The sequence below is a fragment of the Ceratotherium simum genome, chromosome 27 (assembly GCF_057802395.1).
Source record: "Ceratotherium simum simum isolate JZ-2026a chromosome 27, ASM5780239v1, whole genome shotgun sequence".
Classification (NCBI taxonomy): Eukaryota; Metazoa; Chordata; class Mammalia; order Perissodactyla; family Rhinocerotidae; genus Ceratotherium; species Ceratotherium simum.
Window position 1 is genome coordinate 14,490,056 of NC_141926.1, and position 19,405 is coordinate 14,509,460.

At 43.2% G+C, this 19,405-nt stretch overlaps 1 protein-coding gene across 11 annotated transcripts in view; it reads left to right on the forward strand.

Annotated features, from left to right (window-relative positions):
• Positions 1-19,405, forward strand: part of TIAM1 (TIAM Rac1 associated GEF 1) — a 358,647-nt gene that overhangs the window by 295,768 nt on the left and 43,474 nt on the right. For all 11 annotated transcript variants that reach the window (XM_087418160.1, XM_087418167.1, XM_087418157.1 and 8 more), the window contains 2 exons: positions 4,129-4,353; positions 18,864-18,967. In XM_087418160.1, coding sequence (XP_087274286.1) covers positions 4,129-4,353; positions 18,864-18,967 — 329 coding nt within the window. The remainder of the gene's footprint in view (positions 1-4,128; positions 4,354-18,863; positions 18,968-19,405) is intronic.

Consider the following 19,405-nt stretch of genomic DNA (forward strand, 5'->3'; position numbering starts at 1 on the left):
ACCCTAATCCAGTATGACTTCATCTTAATTAAATCTGCAAAGACCCTATTTCCAAATAAGGTCACATTCTGATGTTCTGGCTGGACATGAGTTTTGGAGGAACACTATTCAGCCCACCCTACTTACCATAAACAAATTGGTCCAGGAGATAGGGCTTAAAGTCCACCTTTATTTCATTCTCCTTGCTATGGAATTTTTAGTTTCGTCCATGCAGTGGCAAAATAACGCCTAGTGAATATAAAAGATCAACACGTCTGGGTCAGTTGTGCTTAGAAGTAATGTTCAGTTAGAGGCCTGCTGAATGGAGCACCTGGGAAAATAATGGAATGCCTACCATTTCCACCTCCATCCATGTTTTGCTAGAGCTTAGTTCTGGATGTTCATGGCTTACAAGCTGCCTGTGCAGGTTGCTTTGCCCTGTGCTGTAAGCACTGGAGAAGTGCAACCTGCAGACTTGGCTATGCACAGAAATGGCAAAGTTGTGACAAATGGGAAATAAAGTCAAAATAATTTATCCAGTGCTAGAAGTCGTGGAGGAGGATTTTCTTTCTATACTTTCTAGGCCAAAGGCAGCCTGGAGGCCAGAGTTTGGTGCCTTCACTAAGCTGCATTTCAGCTAAGAGCAAAAGTGACAGGGTTTATTCCCCTTCAAACCCAAAGACTGATTTTTATCTCTTTCAGCGCAATGAGTGTGCCGGTTGGTGTGGTATGGGGGTGGGGAAATATGCTGCCCTGGTTTCAGTCACATCCTGTTTTAGTTCTTTGAATCCAAGAACCCTGGTGTTAGATAAAAACAAACGGCCATCTGCTCCAACCCCCCTGCCCCATATAACACTGTTCTTTATAGATGCAAGAGTGATGTCCATTTGTCCACCTGGGCCACAAACATTATCCCAATGCCTGGCCTATAGAGGGCAGTGTCAAGAAAGATATTTGGGATATTTTTTGTGAAATCTAGCCTTTATGTGACGACCTCCTGATAATGGAGAGCTCACTGTGGACCATGCAGCCTCTGTGTGGACATCTCTGATTATAAAACATTCTCCTCTTTTAGTTTCCATTCACTGTTTTGCCTCCTTCTTTGTAGCCAGCCTTTGATATCCATCATGTTATAAGTGCTAAGTCTTGTCTTGTCCACGTTCAACACTTCCACATCCTTCAGCAATTCATTAGAGTGTGGAATACAACTGGCCATCACCCTCTGGACAGTCAACACACCAGTATTTCTTTTAAAATGACCACAGTGTGCTGCCATCAGGGGGCATCTAGTGGAACGCGGCCTAATTAGATGTGAATATTCTGTGTGTATTCATTCAGCCAACATTTGGTTCTATTTATTTATTTTTGTTAGCCATCTTGGGCTTTCCGCCTGTAATGAGCTGACAGTTAAGCCCCATATTCCTACTCCCTCCCACCCCTCAGCTGTCAGTTGGATCTGCATTGGCTGTACTTGTAGAATTGACTTTTTGAACCAAAGCGTCTCATTTTACACTTATATCTGGTCAACTTGGGCGTGTTTGTTTTGGCCCATCCTTCTGCTCTTAGAGTCATCTGAGGTTGGGATCTGGCATCTTCTTTGCTGTCATCTACGTGTTTTTCTGATGGCTGTACAAGACAGAGCCCAGTGGAGAAAGCCATGTGCCATATTTCTCTGGACACCTTGGATACTTCACAACTTTTACTGTGGTCAGTTGGGGGTTATTTCTGAGCAGGCTATGGTTTTCTGCTAGAAAGAAACCTTTTCCTCTTTCTTCTACCAAATATTAATAATAAAAGCTAATGTCTGTTGACTATCTTCAACGTGCCAAGAGCTATGCAGAGAGTTTTACATGGATTGTTTCACTGAATCTCCTTTAACCCATTGTCCCTCTTGCATGTGAGGAAGCTGAGGCTGAGGGAAGATGCTGTAACGTGTCCACCGTCGCAGAGCTGATACTTGGGGGAGTTGTGATGGGTCCCCAACCAGGTGCTCCATTGCTCACCACTGCTGGCCGCCTCCCCTCACTTATTAATACTGAGAATAACTCACTCAGCTGGTCCTCTGTTTTACTTCCCTAGGGTTGCCATAACAAATGACCACAAATTGGGTGGCTTAAAACAGCATAAATTCATTTTCTCACAATTCTGGAGGCCAGAAGTCCAACATCAAGGTGTCAGCAGGGTGGCGCTCCCTCTGAAGGCTCTGGGGAGAATCCTTTCTGGCCTCTTCCAGTTTCTGGTGGCTCCCGGCATTCCTTGGCCTATGGCAGCATCACCCCAACCTCTGCCTCCATCTTCACACGGCCTCTCCTCTTCCTTCTGTGTCTCTCTTTTGTCTCTCTTACAAGGACATGTGTCAATAGGTTTAGGACCCATCAGATAATCCAGCGTGATCTTTCTCAAGACCCTTAACTTAATTACAACTGCAAAGATTCTGTTTCCAAATAAGGTGCCATTCGCAGGTTCTGGGATGTAGACGTATCTTTGTGGGGGCCACCATCCAACCCACTACACACTCCTGCTTCACCAGTCCTTAGTAAACCTGGAACTTCTTTAAAAAAAAAACAACTCATAGATGTTTTTAAGTCTTTTCTTCTGTTTCTCTTTAGACCTCCTCTAATGTCTAATCAAAGGGTGGTCTCTAAGGGAAGATTTTAAAAAAAAACAAATTGCTTTTCACATGTAGAAATTTTGTATGTTCCATTCAAATGCTGTGATGCCAAAATGTTTCATCTAAAAATGGAAGGTTAGCTTCCCAGAATTTCCTCTCTGATATGGAGAAACACATTTTTATTACTCTCCCATTGCCTTCCCACCCATGTTTCTTGGAGTATTTTATGATAGAAAATGGATTTCAAGTATTTTGGAAACCCGAGTAAAGATGGCCAAGAGGTGTGTCTCAGGGAAGCTGGGAAGTGAGAATGTCTCTGTAGATTATTTTTCTGCAGAATCAGAGGTGGGATCTGTGGATGGCTAAAGGGCTGAGTGGCGTCTCATTTCTGCAGTTCATCATCTGTCTTTGCCCTTCACTCGACTCCTTTTTCAATTTTGTTTTTCTGCACTAGTCTATAAAATAGGAATTGGACTTCTTTCCCCTTCTTAGCTGAAATGATACTTCATTTCCTTTCATGTTCTTTCCCAACCTCTCCCTTTCTCGAACTGCTGGAATGTTCTTTTAACACCAGCTTGAACTGCTCCAGGGTCAGTCACAACTTCTTTTTTTTTTTTTTAAAGATTTTATTTATTTATTTTTCCCCCAAAGCCCCAGTACATAGTTGTCTGTCATAGCTGCACATCTTTCTAGTTGCTGTGTGTGGGACGTGGCCTCAGCATGGCTGGAGGAGTGGTGCCTCGGTGCGCACCCGGGATCTGAACCCGGGCCGCCGGCAGCAGAGCGCACACACTTAACCGCTAAGCCACGGGGCCGGCCCATCACAACTTCTTGTTCTCCTAGGTTGGGCTTGTTCACGGCTGCTCCTTTGGGTCCCAAACTTTGGCATCCCCCTCAGCGTGCTTTGCAAAAGTAACAAAACCTTTGGGGACCTTCCAAAAGATATTCACCCCAAGGTCGTGATGTAGTAAAAAAAAAAAAAGGGCAAAAATGACCGCATTTGTAAACTGTCATCGCTAAATGTGTTTGGAAAAAGATGACCTTCTGTAGTTGTAGCCAGTGGAAACTCGTTGCATTTTGGTTCCACAGAAATGATCCATAGACGTTAGCTGGCTGTGCCACACAGGTATATGGTAGCGTGAACACATACAAAACATATTCATTGAAGTAATCAGGAAGCATTTCCACCTTTTCCCCTCAAAATTATGAAATGATAGCCAGAATTAGCATTTCTGGCAGATGCTCAGAGCGTATAGATTCAAGAAGGAGTAAATTTGTGTAGCCGGTGTATTCAAGATAGGATAGGCATGCTGTAACATCCAAGTCTAGAACCTTCCAAAACTAAGGCCCACATGATCATCTCATGATCAGTTTTGAGCCCTCCAGCCTGTTTGCAGTGATACCCTGGGCTGTGGGGCCAATAAAAAGAGAGCTCGGTGTGCCCTTTACAGCAGAGCTTCTAAGGTGCTGGGATTTGATTCGATGCTGCTGCTTTTGTGTGTGTGTGAAATTAAACATTTTCCATCTTGCGTTGGCAGGCCTGAAGGCAGGAGATGAGATTCTCGAGATCAATAATCGTGCTGCTGGCACCTTGAACTCATCTATGCTCAAAGATTTCCTCACGCAGCCATCCCTGGGCCTCCTGGTGAGGACCTACCCTGAGCTGGAGGGAGGAGTGGAGCTGCTGGAGAGCCCACCCCACCGAGTGGACGGCCTTGCGGACCTCAACGACAGCCCCCTTGCCTTTCTCACCAGCAACCCAGGTATGGCCGTGCAGAGTGCTGTACACGTGTCTGAGCCCAGGACAGCCAAGGACCTGGGACATTGACCATGCGGCTTGCATATTTTGGTGGACTGGGTCTGGCAGGTCGTATAAAGTGTGTGAATGAGATGAGCTGATGACTGAGTGTGAGCTTCCTGTTGAAATTTCAAAAGGGCAGGGAACTTTTGTTCTTGTGGAATAACTGCTTTGCTACAAATCCACCTGTCACACGCGGAAAGCTTCACCATGCTGCTGTTTGTCATTTTGGAGAAAGACAGATGGGTAGAGGCTACCATCTCTTGGCCATGGATAGAGAAATGGAGACACAGAAGTGCCAGGAATCACATAAGATTCTGTGGCTGTGAGTCCTACCCCTGCCTTCCATGTCACCATCCCCCAAATCACCCAACCCTTCTTTCCCTTCTGTGTGAGAGAAGGGCATGAGTAGAAATGTGCTCAGAGCTCTAGTTTGGTCTCCTTCTCTCTTGGGCTTTTTGAAGATTTTATTTATTTATTTTTTCCCTCCAAAGCCTCAGTAGATTGTTGTATGTCATAGCTGCACATCCTTCTAGTTGCTGTATGTGGGACACGGCCTCAGCATGGCCGGAGAAGCGGTGCGTCCGTGCACGCCTGGGATCCGAACCCGGGCCGCCAGCAGCGGAGCCCGTGCACTTAACCGCTAAGCCACGGGGCCGGCCCTCTCTTGGGCTTTTTGGATCTTGAGTCTGAACATGAGCCTATCCACGGAACCCCCTGCCCTGGTCCATCTGCTGTTCTTCCTGCTTACACTTTCCCTCCTCTCCCTCTGGCAGCCTCGTGGTCATCCTAAAAGAAGCAGCTTGGATGCTTCCTGCCCTGTGAAGCCTTCCCAGGACCCCACAGAGTTAGCTCCCTCCTCTGGGTTCCCAGGACCCTGCAAAGACATCGTTCACGTGGGCCCTGATCGTATTATACTGTTCTTACTTGTGTGTGTCTCTCTCTCTCCTGAGTTTGTTTCCTGAGACTGGGCTTATGTCTTCTCTTTGCTACCCAGGCGCCCATTCTTGTTCAGCGAGGGAGTCCGTGAAATAGCACACCAGTGAACAGCATATTGCTGTCACTTATTTCTCCGTGACCTGGGTCTAGAATTGGGGTTGATTTAGTAAGCTGGGGTTTTGTATTATTTTCTTTTTAAAACTTGGATTAAAAATAGTCTTCTGTTTCAAAATCTGAGTGTAGGTACTTTGAGTATCTTTACTGCTTCTCTGCTGCTCTTGTTTTTTAAATTTCCTTCTGAGGCTTGGCTTGATAAGAATGGATCCCAAGCAGAAGCTTGTAATGGTTCTTTCTTTTGTTCAGTGGCTCTCAGGAAGAATGTGACAAGTTGAGGCTTCAGAAAATCGATCACACGTATTACTCTTGACTTCCTTGACTTATTATATCATTGTAGTACCCACACTTCAATCAGATTTTAAGAAAATGACTCCAGTGAGCTATGTATCCTTAATAACAGGGAATGGAGACCATAGAGGCTGTTCTCTCGTGTGACCACAAGATGGCAGCCTCGATCCCATAAAACAGTTCACAGAGTTGTTTCTGTAATATGACGTTGAATTAGAGAGGCTGTGTTAGATTAGATTATTTAAAGGATTTTATAAGGTCTGGATGTACATACTATAAACAACAGTACACAACTTTCTTTGGATTTTATTTCTGTATGAGCCCTTCCTGTGGGTTATGGATATAAAGGATGGCTTGGCCAGCTCTGACCCACTGGTTAAATCCAGCAGCCTGTTTTTATAAATAAAGCTTTATTGGAGCACAGTCATGCCCATTCACTGATATCTTGTCTTGGGCTCTTCCCATTGTATCGGCAGAATTGAGTAGTTGTGACAGGGACTCATAGTCCACAAAGCTGAAAATATTCGCTATCTGGCCCTTCACAGATAAAGTTTGTGGACCCCTGATGTAAAGTATGACTAAAATTGCTCACAATTTGTTCCTCTAAAGATAGTCACTGTTTTGGTGTATTTCTTTCTTCTTTAAGAAAAAATTATGTGTGTATACACTTTTACAAATTTTTATTGAAATTTTTTTAATTAAAAAATATATTTGTAGGGCCAGCCCGGTGGCATAGTGGTTAAATTTGTGCACTCTGCTTCGGCGGCCCAGGGATTGTGGGTTCGAATCCCGGGTGCAGAGGGCCGCACTGTTTATCAAGCCGTGCTGTGGCGTCGTCCCATATAAAGTAGAGGAAGATGGGCACGGATATTAGCCCAGGGCCAGTCTTCCTCAGCAAAAGGAGGACGATTGGCAACAGATGTTAGCTCAGGGCTAATCTTCCTCACACACACAAATCACTGTATTTGTATATAGGTATCTATTTTGAAAAAATCTGAGTATATTTTGTATGTGCAGTTGCTGTCACATCTTTTATATGATGGACTTTTAAACTTAACAGCTGACCTCTACGTCCTACCATGAGTTGTCTAGTTCAGACCAGTCAGCTTTGAAGGCTGAGTGCTAAATACACCAAACCTACGAACCTACTGTTGTTTAAAGCACATTAAAACTTCCATTTTGGAATCATCCTTACACAATTTATTCATTCCTTTGTTTTTTTCCTATTAAATGATCATAACTTGGAACTGACATTTGCTAAGTATTTACAGTGTGCCAGGCATGGAGCTAGATGTTAGAAAGTTATAATGATGACTATGACATGATTCTGTTCTCAAACTTACATTTTAGTACACTTCTTTGTTGTTTCATTGCTTCATTTTTTAGTATTTTACAGTGATGAAAAATCCTTCAGAACAAAGTCTGCTCGACCAAGTTAGGTCATCAAACTGGTTCAAGAATAAAGCACGAAAGTAAAGACATAGTGTGGGTTTTCCTGCAAGGTTTCTAATTGGCTTCAACGTTAATAAATTTCAGAAGAATTTTCAGGTGCTCTGGGCAGTGGCAGTCCAAGTGGACGGCTGGAGGGGAGCAGGCGCTCAGGCTCCCTGCCTGGGTCTCGGCTTGTCTGCCTTCTGATTGCGACCACTTCCTGGTACCCATTTAACAGTGAAAGATAAAAGGAGAGGCGAGTAAACAGGACAAAGTAACCTGAATGATTGCTCCATGATGAGGCAGAGATAAAGCAGTATTCACAGACAGCTGCTGTTAAAATAGAAAAAAAACAATTGAGAAAATTTGCACAATGGGCAGGCTGGACTGTAGCCTTAGTCTAAATTTAGAAGTAACTAAAAATAAGAAGTGTCCTGAGTGGCAGGTTTGAGGTTTGCTGCTGGGACCATCTTAAGGTGGTCATAGTGGATGTTAGGCAACCTTGATGGAAGTCCTTGCAGTGTCTCAGGGACCGTGGGTCCATGTGAGCCCTGGGTGGTGCCCCTCTATGGGAAGCTGGCCCTGTGACTTGTCCCATCTTACAAGCCCAAGTGTACAGGCTTGGCCTGCTCCTGCCCCGAGAACCGTGATTGAAACATGTGATTAGCTGTCAGGGCTGGATTATTTCTGAACCTCTTTCTCACGGAGAGGTTTTTTGCTCTATGTGGGAGCATCACAGCCTAGTGGCGAAGAGTAGGCTCTGGAACCAGGTTTCTTGGGATGAAGTCTCATTTCTGTTTATTAGCTTCATGACTTTGAACAAGTCATGTTTCATCTCTTTGTGCTCCAGTGTCCTCATGCGTAAAATGGGGATAATACCACACGACTATCTCACTAGGTAGTGTGAGGATTAACTGAGTTATAAAAGTAAAGTGTTCAGAAGAGGTCCTAGGAAATACACAATAAATGGTATGTTTCTGAAGCACAGTCTTTTATGGGGACCTGAAGATTCTCTGGCTTGTAACCAGAGGCTAGTTGGTTTTCATTTCCTCACTACCTTTTACTCCACCTCAATCTGCAACAGGGGATAACTTAGTTATTGTCTGATAACTGAGTTTATGAATCATACCTTACTTCAAGTCTTTTCCTTTCTAAGGTGGAAAGAAGTGAATTCTGCAGCCTAGAGTGCGGAGACCTCTGGGCCCCTTCCCAGAGATCATGATTCACTTGGTCTGTGTGTGTTGGGGGGGCGGTGGTGGTGGTGGTGTGTGTGTTTGTGGTGGTGGTCACTCAACTTCTAGGGTGATTCTAATGCGTAATTAGGGTTGGGATCCACTACCTCAGGTCACCAGCTGTTTGGTTATTGATCCTCTTTCTTTGTCTTGGTGGAATGATGGGGTGATTGGAATGTTATGGTCACATGCAAACCATCTACAGTGGGATTTGTTGATAACATTTTGTGGTCTGCTTCATTGAGATTTTTGTAAGGAGAATCTGTTAGGTGGTCTGGAGCACGTTCTCTGTCTTCCTGTTCCTCTATACAAGAGGAAGCACTGTGAATGGGTTGCCGTGTTGGCTTGGAAAGCCAGGGACTGGATAAGGAGGTTCCATCCTACATGTTCTCTCTAAGACTCAGTTTCCCATTCTTGGTCATTTGCCATTCAGAGGTCCTTGTTGAAATCTTACTGGAGCTACTTTCATCTTTTTTTCAACATTTGTTTAGGTACATACCAGTAAGAAAATAGGGGAAGGATGTCCAGACAAAAAGATGGTCCCTTCAGTGGCTGTTATTTTAAAAAGAACCTTGAAGGGAAGGGGAAGCTGGAATAGGAAGTTGCAAAACTGTGTTTGTGTGAGGTTTCCAAAAAGCCTCTCTAGTGTGCTGCGTGATTTATTTTGAATACTGATCTCATCTGATGCTACTAAGGTTGTGGGCCAGATGATTCTTTGTTGTGGGGGCTGTCCTGTGCATTGAAGTTAGTGGTATTCCTACAAACCATCATAAGCCGGTAGTAGCTCCCTTCCCCAAGTTGTGTCAATAAAAAATATCTTCAGGGGCCGGTCTGGTGGGTTAGTGGTTAGGTTTGCATGCTCTGCTTCAGTGGCCCGGGGTTCACAGGTTTGCGGACCTACACACTGCTCATCAAGCCATGGTGTGGTGGCGTCCCATATACGAAATAGAGGAAGATTGGCACAGATGTTAGCTCAGGGACAACCTTCCTCACCAAAAAAAAAATATCTTCAGACATTGCCAGATGTCCCCTTAGCAGTGAAATCTCCTCCAGTGGAGAACCACTGGCCTAGCTTATTAGAAAGTCTACCTACATCACCTAGTTAGGGAAATATGACAATGAACATCAATATAGGAAAGCACATCTACATGTAAAATAATTTTTTAAAAAGTTTTATAAAAGATTTGTTGAGAGAATTCCAAAACAAATACCTTTTTCTGGCATCTTTTTTTTTTTTTTTTTTTTTTTGAGACAAGAGAAGAGTGAAGAACAAGTAAATGCTTATTCTGAATGTTGGCTTTTTCCCCAAAAGTGAGTAAAATTGTTCTGGCATAGGGTATTTATTACTAAAATTGATCCTTAAAAGAAAGATATTTCAATCAGTAATTATGTAAAACCCCACATTTTATGCAAGTTATAAGAATTGTAGTTCAAGTGGCATCAATGGTGTGTTTATAAGGCTTCAAAACGTCTGTGTGTCTCCCTCATTTTACATCTGTCATCATTCATTTGTCCTTTGTGGTGAACGCAGCTCGGCTTTGTCTTCCCTTGAATTGCACTTGACCAGTTGGCATGAAGCAGGTGCCCTCGTTTAGCTCAGTAACTAGCTTACAGTTTACAATAAAAGTGCCAGAGTTCAGCGAACTGAGTTGCTTTTTATTCGAAAGATGGTCATTCCGGTTGGGCTGGGGAGTGCTGAGTGTCTGCGGTGAACACCCCCCCATACGTGTTCAAGTCAATTAGGGCCAACGTTGGGTTTGGAGAGTCAGCCCCCTTGACATACCTCAGGCACATCTGTCTGATGCCACCTGGAAGATTGCAGTTTGAAGGGAGTACAAGACATCCCTCCTGCAGGAAGTAGATTAAGCCATGTTTGTTGTAACAGGAAAGGCTTCTGTGATAGCCATGAGGGTCGAAGGCACCTTGTCAGAGCGAGAAGCACCCAGCACAGACAGCCGTTTGATGTGTGGGGCAGAGCGTGCTTCCCTACCATGCCTGTGAAATGGAAGGGGCTATTTTGGGCTGATGTTCCATGCAGATTGTTTGGAGCTCGATTCAGAAAACAGAAGACGATCAGGCAGCAGGGAGGGGCAGCGAAGAAAGAGGAACTGCACAGATTTCTCTTCCTACAAACAAATATGGTCCAGTTCTTCACATTCTCAGAGTCTCACAGATCCCAGCAGCACATGGTCTTCTATTTGTTTGTCGATGAAATTCGGAGCCATGTGCGTTTTGTAAACTGTCTGTGTGCTACGCCTGCTGTCACACGGCACGTGGCCTGCTTCCCTAGGCCCTGCTGGGGAGAACCCAGGGCCTCATCTTGATTTCCAGCAGGATTTGATGAATGACACCCATCAAATCCTGTGCATGAAAAAAAGTGTTGTTTCAGAGATTAAGAGCCTCTTTTTTTTTTTTATGAGGAAGATCAGCCCTGAGCTAACATCTGACGCCAATCCTCCTCTTTTTGCTGAGGAAGATTGGCCCTGGGCTAACATCCATGCCCATCTTCCTCCACTTTATATGGGACGCCGCCACAGCATGGCTTGCCAAGCGGTGCGCGCCCGGGATCCGAACCTGTGAACCCCGGGCCGCTGCAGCGGAGCGCGCGCTCTTAACTGCTTGCGCCACTGGGCTGGCCCCAAGAGCCTCTTTTTTTATATTTTTAAAGAACATTAATGTACCTTATATTATTTGATTTTCACCACAAGCTGACAGCATCAGTAAGGCCTATATCCACAGTTTTTATGGATTTAAAAATTTCTCTGATAGGAAACAAATACTGAGATTTCATGGAAGTTTTTATTTGTCTACGAAGTTCAAGTTGTAGTGTTCTTCCTTTTTTTTTTCATAGTGTATATTTAGCTCTCTCCAATCATTTTTTTTTTGTGCTAAATTGTTTTGCTTTTTTAGCTTTGTAAGCTGGGGAGGGGCGAGTGTTTATGCTGATCTTATAGTTATGAGTGTTTCTATGGAATTCTTAGACTCCTATGACAGTAAAATGGCTGAAAAGCAAAATAAAATCGTAGCCTAACAATTGAATTCTGTCTAAATGTCTTTATTGGCAATGTCTAACCTTTTCTTGCCCCCTTCCTTTCAGTCATATTTTTCGCAGAATTTAGACTCAGGTGTTAAGAAGGGCCTTAAAAAAATTCAATGTTATAATTGGTTCCTCTTTGGAAATGTTTGAATTGGTGAATCTGCTGGTTTAACATATGTTAATATATCTCATAAGGCAAGGACTTTTTTCTTCCTCCAAAATTTAAGTCTTAAATGGGCCTGAATGGAGCCAGAGTGAATGTATCCAATCTAAGTAAATCAAAGGTAAATAAAAATGTGAACTTATGTTCGTATGTTTGTATTGCTCCTAATCTCATCATTTTCTATCCTGCTAATGGTGAGTGGGGCGTGCTGGTTGCAAAGGTTTTCTCAGTCACAAAAGCATTATTATGATGTGAAAATAATTTTAAGAAGCAAAGAAATGATCACATCTGTTCACAACAATGATTGTTATTTATAGCGGCTTTTGAGATGGCCTTGAGGTCCTGTCCTGCCAGGGCCTCAGCCCTGCTCTGTGCTTCCTCATTCTCTGGGCTGCCCAGCCCCCTAGTCATCCTTTTTTTTAATTGAGGTGTAATTTACATATAACATTATATTCATTTCAGGTGTACAACATAATGATTTGATATTTGTATATATTGTGAAATGGTCATCACAGTAAGTCTAGTTAACATCCATCACCACACATAGTTACAAAATTTTTTTTCTTGTGATGAGAACTTATAAGATTAATTTTCCTGGCAACTTTTAAATATACGGTACAGTTTTGTTAACTATAGTCACCATGCTGTACATTACATCCCCAGGACTGATTTATTTTATAACTGAAAGTTTGTACCTTTTCACTCCCTTCACCCATTTCACCCACCTTCCACTCCCTACCTCTGGCAGTCACCAATCTGTTCTCTGTGTCTGTGAGTTCAGGGTTTTGTTTGTTTATTTTAGAGTCCACACATAAGTGAGATCATACAGTATTTGTCTCTCTCTGTCTGGCTGATTTCACTTAGCATAATGCCCTCAAGGTCCATCCATGTTGTTGCACATGGCAGCATTTCCTTCTTTTTTAGGGATGAATAATATTCCATTGTACACCCCTGTTCATCCTTTGTCTCTTTAGATTTGGCCCTGCTCCCTCTCTGTGCTGCCAAATAGTTCCCGAGCACCTCCTCTGTGCCAGGCAGTGTGCTAAATGCTGGGGAGAGAGGAGGTGAGACCCTTGCTCTGACCACTTCAACCACCTCTCAGCCTTGACTTTGCCTTCTCAAGCTGTCTGTTTGCATGTGTACTAGTTAGTAAATAGGGACAGCTACCTCCAGGACAAAGAAGATAATTCCTCCAGTGTCTGTGGTTCGAGGAGGGTCTCTTGTAGAGAAGGAGAAGCTAGAGAAGGAAGTTGCAAAACTGTTTGTACGGGGTTTCCAAAAAAAACTCGCCAGTGTTGTTATATAAGCCTCTTAAGCTGGGAGGTGTTCAGAGAAGGCCTTGAATTATGGGAGCAAGAACCTGACTTGGTTTTGAATTCCCTGTTCCTCCCAGGCTGGCGTCTTTCAGCTTTCTTGAAGTGCACCACTGTCAGTTCCGGCCTCTCTGGCTTTCTTTGATTACCAAATTCCCCCTAACTATTTATCGGTTATTGATTGTTGCATAAAAACCACCCCACAACAACCATTTAATTTGCTACCTTTCTGTGCTTAGCAGTTTGGGCTGGGCTCAGCTGGGTGATTATTCTGCTGTCCTGGCCTGGAGTCACTCATCTGGCTGTGTCGCCTGGGCTTGACTGGGGCTGGTTTAAGATGGTCTCAGTCATGTGTTTGGTGATTGGTTGGCTGCATCCCAGAGGCTAGCTTGGGGTTTCTTTGTATGGTGGGCTCATGGTTCCTGGGGGCCAGACCAGAAACCACAAGGCCATTTGAGGCCTTAGCTCAGAATTCACTTATCTCCACTTAACGTCACATTCTGTGGGCCAGGGCAAGTCACAAGGCCAGCCCAAATGCATCATGTGGGGAAATAGACAGAAAGATCTGTGCTTAAAGGGATGGATGGAATCATCGCGGTCATCTTTGCATACTGTGCACCAGAAGTTGCATTGCCCTCTCTGTTTATCTCCTAGTTTATTAATTTTTACCTTCAGCTGAGGGCAGAAGCATGGCATAATGGACTAAAAAAGAATATACACTATAGAATCAGATATACCTACAGTTATTGCTTCATAGTTCTTTTATAGTCTAGGTATCAATATTTTTGCCACTTATATGTGTTGAAGATAACTTTTTTCCATCTATAATGTGTCTTATTGCATTTATGGTGCCTTTTGACCCAGGAAAGTTTTTTAATTTTAGTAAAATCTGATTTTTTATCTCACATGGTTTGTGCTTTTAGGTCTTGTTTAAGAAATCCTTCTGGGCCGGCCCTGTGGCTTGGTGGTTGGGTGCGCGCGCTGCAATGCTGGTGGCCCGGGTTCGGATCCTGGGTGCGCATCGAGGCACCACTTCTCCGTCCAACCTGAGGCCGAGTCCCACATGCAGCAACTGGAAGGATGTGCAGCTATGACATACAACTATCTACTGGGGCTTTGGGGGGAAAAAATAAAATAAATAAGAAATCCTTCTCCCCCCTGAAGTAACAAACATTCTCTTCTAAAAGGTTTATAGTTTGGGCTGTTCGCATTCTGGTTTATACCTCCTTGATACTGATTTTTGTGGGTGGTATCAATTAGGGTCCAACTTCATATTTTTCCATGTGGGTTATCTCCTGTCGTAGCAACATTTATCAAATATTCCATTCCTTTCCCCGGATCCGCAATGACATCTGCTGAACATCACACTTCCATATATGGGTAGGGTTGTTTCTGGGCTCTCTCTTCTGTTAGCCTGTCTCCTCACTCATTCTGCACTGTTTGATATGACTGCAACTTTGTAACACATTTTGATATCTGGTAGGGAAAGTACCCCAATCTTGTTTTTATTCTCTAAAACTGTCTTCGGTGTTATTGGCCTTTGGCTCTTTCATAGCAAATTCATTTCCAAAAAAAAAATGCTGCTGGTGTGGTCTATCTGAATACAGATCCTTTGGTATTTGTTGAGACTTATATTGTGGCCTCATATGTGGCCTCTTTGCATAAATTGCTAATCCTTGGGAAAAACACAAATTCACAAATTCTTGGGAATGGAGTTTGAAATACATTCATGGATCAAGCTTAATAATGATTGATGGTCCCATCTTCTACCCCCTAACTGTATCTATTTTGTATCTATCTTGTATCTATCTGGACTAAATCTATTTTGTCTGACATTTGTAGAGTTTTCTTTACATTTGTCTAATATATATTTTCCTCCCTTTATTTTTAATATCCTTTGTCTTTATGTTTGGATCTATTTCTTGCCTCTAGCTTGTAGGTGGGGCTTTGTTTTACATGGTTTTTCTTTTTTAAACATGAAGTTTTAAGTATTAAGTTTAGTCTACTTTACATTTATGTATAAGATCCATGTATTTTGAGTTGTTTCTATCATCTGTTTTGCTGTCTTTTTTGTGCTTGTTTTTCCTTCTCTTTCCTGCCCTCTTTTGGAGTGAATTTCTAAATTCCACTTTCCCCTTTCAGTTTACGTAATCTAATTCTCTTCTTTTAGTGGTTGCTCTTAAAATTTTAACATGATTCTTAACATAACAGAGACCAAGATTAATCTTTTTACTTCCCTCTTGAAGCATGGAAGGACCATGAAATGCTTTAAATGTAATCACTCCCACCATTCTTTTAGTTGCCATCTTATATTTTTGTAACTCTCAAATGCCATTTTTGGGAGTACGCAGGGTGTTCTTTTATACACTAAGACTTACCTGTGTGTTTATCAGCTCTTTATCATTTTGGCTTGTGTACCAGATTGTGTGTGTGTGTGTGTGTGTGTGTGTGTATTTCCGACCTGAAGTACATCCTTTAGAGAATTTTTTAGTGGGGTTCTGTTTATAGTAAACTTTCTTACTCTTTGTTTCTCAGGTGTTTTTATTACATTCTTCTTCTGGAATAATATTTTAGGTGGAAATACAATTCTATGTTGATGGTTTCAGCAGTTGAAGATTTCTGTGCTGTGAAGTAATGTCTTCAGATAGATCTTCTGGTCTTCTATTCTTTCTTTAACTTATATTCTTATCCTCTGACTGTTTAATTTTGGTGGTTACAGTTCTCATTTCTAAAAATTCTATTAATTACCCAGTCTTTTTTGAAAGTATCATTTATTTTTTTTATTTTTGGTGAGGAAGATTAGCTCTGAGCTAACATCTGTGCCAGTCTTCCTCTATATTGTATGTGAGTCGCTGCCACAATATGGCTTGATGAGTGGTGTATGTCCGTGCCTGGGATCTGAACCTGTGAACCTGGGCTGTCCAAGCCGTGCGTGTTGGACTTAACCACTATGCCATGGGGCTGGTCCCTTGTGTTTTTTTTTATATTTTAATCATACTTATTTGATATTCTCTATCTGATGATTGCAGTATCGTTCCTTGGGAACCTGCTTCTGCTGCTTGTTGTGTCTGTTGCTTCTCACTCTTGGGGACTTGGTTCTTCCTGTGTTTGTAATAATGGATTATGGGTTCTTGTTTGGCCAAGCTTTATCTCTGGGCATTTATTACATGATACCATCATTAAGGGTGAATCCTTCCGGAGTAGACTTGTTTTTGCTTCTGCCTGATGCCCGTGGAATACAAATCCAGAACGACTTTAAGTCAATTTTTCATCTGGCGCATCATGGACTGAATATTTGTGTCCTGCCAAAATTCATATGTTGAAGCCCTAACTCCTGATGAGATTGTTATTAGGAGGTGCGGCCTTTGGGAGTTAATTAGGTTTAGATGAGGGTGGGACCCCCATCATGGGATTAGTGTCGTAATAAGAAGAGGAAGAGAGACCAGAGCTCTTTTCTTGCACACACAAAGAAGAGGTGATGTGAGCACATAGGGAGATGGCAGCCTTCTGCAAGCCAGGAAGCGGGCCTTCACCAAGAACTGAATCTGCCAGCACCTTGATCTCGGACTTCCAGCCTCTAGAACTGAGAGAAATAAATGCCTGTTGTTTAAGTCACCCAGTCTGAGGTCTTTTGTTATGGCGGTCTGAGCTGACTAAGACATTGGGGTTTCTTGGCTGCGGTACATAGTGTAAATTTGAATCCCATGCACCCGGGAGGCCAGCCTGTGGTTATAATCTCAGGGAAGAAACCCTCCTTGCTCCCTCCCCATTCTCCTATCCCAGAGTATAGGCAGAATTAGATAAGCTTCGTTTTCTTTCTTACTTTCTTTTCTCTTGCTACCGAATACTTTTTCTTTTACATCTTTTTAGACTGAGGTTGTAGCCCTTCATGGGAACCATAGGAATGTGGGAGACGCAGTTGTAACTCTCCAACTTGTACTGACCCGATGCCTGTCTTCTGTCTCCTGGCTTTACAGTGAAAACCAAAGGCTCCAGGGCAGTAGTTCCCAAGCTAGAGTGGCACTGCTGTTGGGGAATACGTGGTGCATTTCTGATTGTCACAGTAACTGGGGAGTGCTAAAGGTATTTAGTGGCCAGGAGCCAACGAGTGTCAGTCTACCTGCCAAGTATTCAATTTTGCTCTCAAAGAATTGTCCCGCTCCTAACACCAGTAGTTTCCCTCTCTCCATTTGGGAAATGCTACTCTAGAGTTTGGGGACTGAGGATTTTCTCAGTACTTCAACGCATTGGGATTGGCCCACCACTCCAGCTTCCTTTATGTTCTTCATCTTGGGCTCTGGGGATTTCTTGGAGCTCAGCTTTATGTTTAAAAAGGATTTTGTTGCATTTGATTTAGCATTTCTAAGTGTTTTGTAGAAGTAGGGTTTTTTGCTTGTTTTGCAGAATACCTAGCCCACAGTATCATTAACAAGGAAAATCCTTTCGTGCGTTTTGCACTATTTCGTGAGCATCAGCTATACCCCAGGCATTGTGTTACTCAGTGGGGATTTGCAGGTCACATCATTTGTCTGGGGGTCGCTGTTCTGCAGACTGCGGTGGGAATGGTGCCCCGTGTGTTGTGCACCCTGTATGTTGTGTGCCCTGGCTGGTCTGGGTAGCACTGAGTGAGCCGAGATTTCTGTGATCTCAGAGATTAGCACTGTTAGCGGTGTCCCTTAAATGAGCTTGTCAGCTTCTCCAGGCTGGGGATCAACTGTTCCCCTTCTTTCTGGCTCAGCATCTAGGTCTTTGCCCCCATGCGAAGTATTCAGTCATTTTTTTTCCCCATGGAGGTGATGGTGTGACATAGTAGATGTCCACCAAGTTACCTGAGCTTTTTCCTTTACCACTACCATCATATCATAGAGTAAGGACATAATTAAAAGAAACGCAAGAATACCCTAGAGCCAGAGCAAGAGGTAGGCAACAGACAGAAACCGCCAAGCTTTACAAGTGCATGCACTTCGTTGGTGCTTCATTCCAGAGGAGGGGAAGGGGACCTCAGGACGCAGCCTGGGAGCAAGATTGCTAAGAGGTTGGCTTCCTCCCTTAGTTTCTCAACCAACCTAGAATTTGGACAGAAAGGGAGGCCAAGCAGCTTGTGACTATAATGGTGTCGCTGGAGTGAGGCAGCCTTTTTGTAGACTGAGGTTTTCATCCTGAGTCAGAAAGTGGCTCCTTCCACTCGTTTCTTTTCTTTCTCTCTCTCATCTGGTTATAATTATTGTGCTAGGGTCACTGTTCCAGTACCAGACTGATTTGGTTTCCACTGTCTCATCAGGCTAGCTAGACCCCGTGTTTAAAGACTAGAGCCTTGCTACGCCGAATGTGGTCCATGGACCTGCAGTCTTGACTGGCATCATCTCGGAGCTTGTAAGAAATGCAAGATTTCAGGTCCAACCCCAAATCTACTGAATTTGAATCTTCATAACATGATCCCCCAGCGGCTTCAGATGCTCTTTAAATTTGAGAAGCCCTCTAGAGGAAAGTGATTCTAATGTTCCCTCCCTTCGCTTTTGCATAGAATATGGTGGGAATTATGGGAATATGGTGTTATGGGATGTTTGTAGTTTGCAGGACTTGGCAAAAACTGATGTCACAGGTATTATGGACTGGATGTTTGTGTCCCTGGGTCCACCTCCAAATACCATCACATTAGGGGTTAGGGCTTCAACACATGAATTTTAGGGGGATGCCATAACAATTATTATATATTATAAAATATATTATAAATAATAAAAATGTACTATAATATAAAATAGTAATGGTAGTGACAATAAACACAACAGAAACTAACATTTATTGAGCCAAGATCACGGAGCTCACACTGGGAGGGCATAACAATATCTGTACATGTCATGAGCTTGACCCCGTACCCCCCTTGCATAGGCGTGGCTTTTAGCATAGCAGTTCCTATGGGTGTTGACCCGCATTTCTTCTGATTTTGTCTTGCAGGGGACAGCCTGTGCAGTGAGCAGGGCAGTAGTGCGGAGACTGCTCCAGAGGAGACCGAGGGGCCGGACCTGGAATCCTCAGATGAGACTGATCACAGCAGCAAGGTGAGATTCTCATTTTCACATCCCTTGCCTTGAACCGCCAAAGAGTCACAGCTGACACGTTACATTTGCAGCTGTGTGTGGTTAGAAGCTGTATGTCTCCACGGGACTGAGTGTTTTTACTCCTGAGATGTCACTAAATAGGATATGAAATCCAAATTACAGCCTTGATAACAAACCCATACGTGAAAATAGAGGGCAGAAATCACTTTTAATGAATTGAAGTCTCATTTCATCCTCTCTCCTTCTTACGTCTCCATTTGGGTATGAGGAAACAGCATCCAAAATGTGTGGGTCAATTACACTTGCTTGCTGTTCATTGTTTCTGTAGTGAACTCCTTTTGCATTATCTGTGTTCAGCTCTTGTTAAAGGTGAGCATCTTTTACATTCAAAGGAAAGAAACAATTTTGTTATTGATCTAAATAGAACGTTCCTCAATT